General features: G+C 48.7%; 1 protein-coding gene across 1 annotated transcript; it reads left to right on the top strand.

Annotated features, from left to right (window-relative positions):
* The first annotated feature begins 3,288 nt into the window (after positions 1-3,288).
* On the top strand, positions 3,289-4,872 carry LOC137541071 (E3 ubiquitin/ISG15 ligase TRIM25-like). Its single transcript, XM_068262214.1, has one exon. It carries the CDS (start codon positions 3,289-3,291, stop codon positions 4,870-4,872), a length of 1,584 nt encoding a protein of 527 aa, XP_068118315.1.
* Positions 4,873-5,920: the final 1,048 nt, after the last annotated feature.

Raw genomic sequence — 5,920 nt, 5'->3', positions numbered from 1 at the left:
AGCATCGCTAAAACGCTGCATTCCCGCGGCAAAACAATGTAATTAAATCCCCGGGGCAAGATGCAGGGATCGCTTCCTGGTAGAGGCAGAGCTTTGGGCCGTAGCTCTGCCTCTACTCGCGTCAATCCCCGCTGATCACTGACTCTCTCCGCCCTTGTGTCTTCTTACACATGGAGGGGCGGAGAGAGGCGGCGATCAGTGGGGATTGACGCTAATGGAGGCAAAGCTGTCAGGCCTCCTTCTAACCCCGGACACTGCCAAACTCCTCATCCATCCATACCCACATCTTCTCCTGCCTGGACTGCTACAACACCCTCCTAGGCCTCCCTCTGACCCTGGACACTGCCAAACTCCTCGTCCATGCCCTCATCATCTCCTGCCTGGACTACTGCAACACCCTCCTGTCAGGCCTTCTTCTGACCCTGGACACTGCCAAATTCGTCGTCCATGCCCTCATCATCTCCTGCCTGGACTACTGCAACACCCTCCTGTCAGGCCTTCTTCTGACCTTGGACACTGCCAAACTCCTCATCCATCCATGCCCTTATCATCTCCTGCCTGGTCTACTGCAACACCCTCCTCTCAGGCCTTCTTCTGACCCTGGACACTGCCAAACTCCTCATCCATCCATGCCCTTATCATCTCCTGCCTGGTCTACTCCAACACCCTCCTGTCAGGCCTTCTTCTGATCTTGGACACTGCCAAATTCCTCATCCATCCATGCCCTCATCATCTCCTGCCTGGACTACTGCAACACCCTCCTGTCAGGCCTTCTTCTGACCCTGGACACTGCCAAATTCCTCGTCCATGCCCTCATCATATCCGGCCTGGACTACTGCAACACCCTCCTGTCAGGCCTTCTTCAGAACAGCATCGCCCCCCTACAATCCATCATGAATGCAGCAGCCAGACTAATCTACTCCTCCCACTACTCTGTCTCCATGACTCCCCTGTGCAAATTCCTTCACTGACTTCCAATACGTTTCAATATCAGTTTCAAGATCCTATGTTTGGCCTATAAATCTATACACAAGTCCTGCCCGACCTACATCTCTGACCTGGTCAGCAGATTCTCACCTGGCCGCCCACTTCGCTCCACCAACAACCTCCTCCTAACCACCCCACGCATCTCACACTCCCATGCACGCCTACAGGACTTTACTAGAGCTGCCCCCATCCTGTGGAACTCTCCTACTGCCCATCAGGCTTGCCCCCCCTTCACTATCTTCAAACAAGCCCTCAAAACTCACCTCTTCAAGGAGGCCTACCCCACCTCGATGCTGCCATAAAGCTGGCCATACACTAGGCCGATTCCCCGCTGATCGACAGCAGATTCGATCACTGGGATCGAATCTGTTGTCACATCGTTCACGCTACACGCTAAATGTCGATCTATTTCGTCCCGAAATAGATCGATCCCGTCGATCGCTCAGTGCGGGAAATTACCGTCGATCGCCCGCGGGTAGGGAGCGCGTCGCTAGCGGCGTTCGAGTGCCCGACGACCGACGCAATAGAGTGGCAATACATTACCTGCTCCGCCGGCACGACTCACCCCGGTCACTGCTGCTCCGTCTCCGCTCTGGTCTGGTCTCCGGCATGCTTCACTTCTTCTAGCTCGGCAGGAAGTTTAAACAGTAGTGGGCGCTCTTCTGTTTAAACTTCCTGCCGGGCAGGAAGAAGTGAAGCATGTGTCGGACCCGGAGACCAGACCAGAGCGTAGAAGATAGCGGGGAATGGAGTTGCGCCGGCGGAGCAGGTAATGTATGCGGGCGGGGGGAGCGGCAGCAGCACCACCACCACCACAGATTGTGAACGGTTTCATGCTGAAATCGGTTCACAATCTGTTTGCAGTAAAGGCAGCCATACGATCCCTCTCTGATCAGATTCGATCAGAGTGGGATCTATCTGTTGGTCGAATCTGATGGCAAATCGACCATTGTATGGCTACCTTAACTCTCTCTGCTTAGAACTTCTTGATGCACCCCCCCTCCCCCACTTTCAAGTCACCACCCCCTCCCTCTAGGTTGTAAGCCTTTGGCAGGGCCCTCTCCACTTGTGTATCATACTTGATTGTACACTCTACCCAGAGTATGTGAACTTGTATTATTGGCACTACCACTCCAGTGTATGATCTGGCATTGTATTACTACCTGTATTGTGTTGTGTATCTTATTGCTTAGTACCTGTATTGTGCTGTCAGTCACACCTATTATCATTGTCTGTAATCCTATGTATTGTACAGCGCTGTGTAATATGTTGGCACTATATAAATCCAATAAATAATAATAATAACAAGCATGCAGCAGATCAGGTGTTTCTGACATTATTGTCCGATCAGACAAGATTAGCTGCATGCTTGTTTCTGGTGTGAGTCAGACACGTCTGCATCCAAACAGACCTACAGGGCTGCCAGGAAACTGGTATTGTTTAACAGGAAATAAATATGGCAGCCTCCATATACCTCTCACTTCAGTTGTCCTTTAAATAGCCCATGCAATCAGAAACAGGATGCAGCTGGTGGTGAGCTTCTGCAGAAAGTGCTCCTCAGCCACCCACAGGCCAGAGCAGGAACTACCAGTCTTTTTTACAGTTAATGGAAGGCCACCTGCTGGTGGATGGTGGAAGTCCAGGGCAGTCCTGCTCAATACTACCACCAGCAGGCAGAAAATCACAGTACATGATTCCTAACAGGTGTTCAGTTTGGCATTTGTGTAACTGGCTCCACTTACTTAAAGGGGCACTACAGCGAAAAATTATAAAATTTAAAATATGTGCAAATATATAGTCAGAGCACGGCCTGATCTGCATATGCTTGTTCAGGACGCTATGGCTAAATACATTAGAGGCAGAGGATCAGCAGGACAGCCATGCAATCTGCATTGTATAAAAGGAAATAAATATGGCAGCCTCCATATCCCTTTAAGCATTAGCTTTCATAACATTTGCAAAGATCTGAAAAGAAAAAATAAGTAGAGAAGCAGTGAAACCTCTATCTTCACAGCTCTCTGATCCCGAAGGGTTAAAAGAAAAACATAACTTGGGCAATCCCTCCTCTTTGCAGGATCAGAACACTGATGTGGGAACAGCGAAAGGGTTTCCTACAAAGGGCTGGACTGACAACTACGGCCAATAACCAGAGGCAGCAGCTTATTGGAGGTTCACCACTGCTGGCTCAATACATCTAGCTGCGGTCACTCCCCTCACTCTGCCTCCCTTATCCTGCTGTGAAAAACAAGCAGAAAGGCTAAAGTACGTTAGTTTCGTTTCCTGATTCTTCCTCTGTCAGCCATGGCGTCTGCCGATCTGAAGGACGAGCTGAACTGCTCCATCTGCCTGGAGGTCTACAAGGACCCCGTTACTCTGAGATGTGGCCACAACTTCTGCCAGGTCTGCATCAATCAGGCGCTGGACAGGGAAAGAAGCCAGGGTGTTTATAGCTGCCCTCAGTGCCGATCAACCTTCAGGAAACGACCCTGGCTACAGAAGAACGTAACTCTGGCCAACATTGCAGAGAGGGTCCAGTCTACACCCTCACCATCTCAGCCACCTGGTCAGAAGAAGACAGGAGTCATCTGCTCATATTGTATCCATGCTCCTGTAGATGCTGTGAAGTCCTGTCTGCATTGTGAGGCCTCTTTGTGCAACAGTCACCTGAACACTCACAGCAAGTCACCAGAACACATCTTGGTTGAGCCGTCTGCCTCCCTGAAGACCATAAAATGTCCCGTCCACAAGAAACTTTTGGAGTATTACTGCACTGTGGATGCCACCTGTATCTGTGCATCATGCAAGCAAAGTGCCAACCATCGAGGACATCAGGTGCAGACACTCCATGAGGCCTCCAAGAAGAAAAAGGAAAGACTGAAAATTACTCACGATCAACTCATTGCCCGGAAGAAAGACATGGAGACGTGGGTCCACAGCCTACAGGAGAGCAAGAAGAAGGCCAACGAGGCAGCGAGTATGACCAAGCGAGTTGCTGCCCTGTTTCGAAACATACGGGAGAAGTTGGATATTCTTGAAGTCCAGGAAATTGACAACATCACCAGGCAAGTGGAACAGAATTTGCAGCCTGTCTCAGATTTGATCCGGCGGCAGGAAATAAAGAAAGACGAAATTTCTAGTAAGATCTGTCACCTTGAGGAGCTGTTTAACACGACAGACCCGCTAACGGTCCTACAAGAACAAGAAACCAACAGAGGGGACTTTTCCACCATTGAGAAGAGAGGACGAAGAGCTGTCCCAACCATTGCAGGACTGGACGAGGTTGAGATCTCTTTGAAGCTACGCAAACGGCTATCAGATATTTTGGCCGATGTTCCTAAAATGCTCAAGTTTCCAGAGTTGGCCGATGTGCGACTCGACAAGGACACGGCTGCAACCAACGTAGCTATATCCTCCGATTACACTATAGCATATGGCACACAAGTTAATGATGATATCGATGATACAGATGATAGATTTGAGTCGCACCAAGTGATAAGCAGAAAGGGCCTCTCAAACGGCTGCCATTACTGGGAGGTGGAGCTAAGCGATACCAATAACTGGCGTGTTGGGATGTCTTACGAGAACATAGACAGAGATGGGAGTAACTCTGTTTTTGGAAACACGTATGAGTCCTGGTGCCTATGCAAAAGTAACAGAAGCTACTCCTTAAGACATGATAGCGACCAACTAAACTTATCCCTTCCATCTTCATTTAAACGATTTCGAAGGTTGGGAATCTATCTGGATTATGATGAGGGGAAGCTCTCATTTTACAGTGTGGAGCCAGACATTATGCACTTGCACACCTATAACACGGATTTCAGCCAGCCGCTACATGCCGCCATCCGCGTGGGATATGACGTCTGGGTCAAGATCGTTCAGTAATATCGTGGCGCTACACGATCAGAAGACAATGAGAGAGGACATTCAGTGACGAAAATACATTCCTCTTCTTCCATTGTCTCTCCAGCGACAGCTTTCTGCAGGTTTCTCCTGGTGGTAAATGCTGAATGTTCTCTAGTTAAGAATGTACAATATATCTCACGTCCTCCTTCAGTTCAGTAATTACTTATGGTGGACACCCTATGATCAAATTTGGAGAATGCAACGCTTGATATCTTGCCGGGACCAAAACTGTACATCCAAACTGCAGCAGCTGTTTCCTTCTGATTTCACAGTTTCCGGTTTCCTCTAGCTGCTGTCCATCCTCTGCTGCCCATCACTGTGTGCCAACATCACTCACATGTCTGTGATCTGCACATCATGTCTGATCTGCAGAGAGCGGTGGCCAGTTCAGAGGTGATGTGCAGATCACAGATTCACAGTATGTGAGTAATGCCTGTTACGCGTTACATTGTATGAAGAGGAGAAACTGTCAGAGCAGCAGAGTGCAGACACACAGCCCCGGAGTATGTGTACAGGCTGCTGGGGGTGGGGAAGCCTGTGTCAGTAACCAGAAGCCAGGGGGATCTTAGATATCTTTGAAATCAGTAAGGAATTATCATTGTTTTATTAATCACAATGATGGGGTGGTGTTGTAGGGGTTGGGGTGATTTATCATAATACTGTATTGACGTATAATTTTTAGTGATAAGATGATATCTTCCACAGTAAAGTGCACTTACTTTTTTCCTATGTTGCTGCCACTTGCAGTAAACGGGTAAGAATCTGACAGGATTTGCCCTAGTCCATTCTCCTCATGGGGGTTTCTGATTTATTTTTAAAATGGTAGTTCCTCAGTCCAGCTGTCAAAATAGCATGCAGGAAAGCTGGCTGACATCTTTGTATAGATCCTTTCCAATTCCAGGGAGTGCTTTCATAAAGAATAACGATAATGCAGAGAATCCCTCATGAGGAGATGGGCTACTTCAAACCCTGTCAGATCTGTCAGCTTTTCACTACCTACTGTAAGGGACAGCAACACGGGAAAACT

This window comes from Hyperolius riggenbachi, chromosome 12 (assembly GCF_040937935.1).
Source record: "Hyperolius riggenbachi isolate aHypRig1 chromosome 12, aHypRig1.pri, whole genome shotgun sequence".
Lineage (NCBI taxonomy): Eukaryota > Metazoa > Chordata > Amphibia > Anura > Hyperoliidae > Hyperolius > Hyperolius riggenbachi.
Note: the sequence above shows the minus strand (reverse complement) of the source record. Positions and strands in the feature narration are given on the sequence as shown.

What these genes read in the sequence shown, in the direction of transcription:
- LOC137541071 (XM_068262214.1), top strand. Translation starts at nt 3,289, where the DNA reads ATGGCGTCTGCCGATCTGAAGGACGAGCTGAACTGCTCCATCTGCCTG.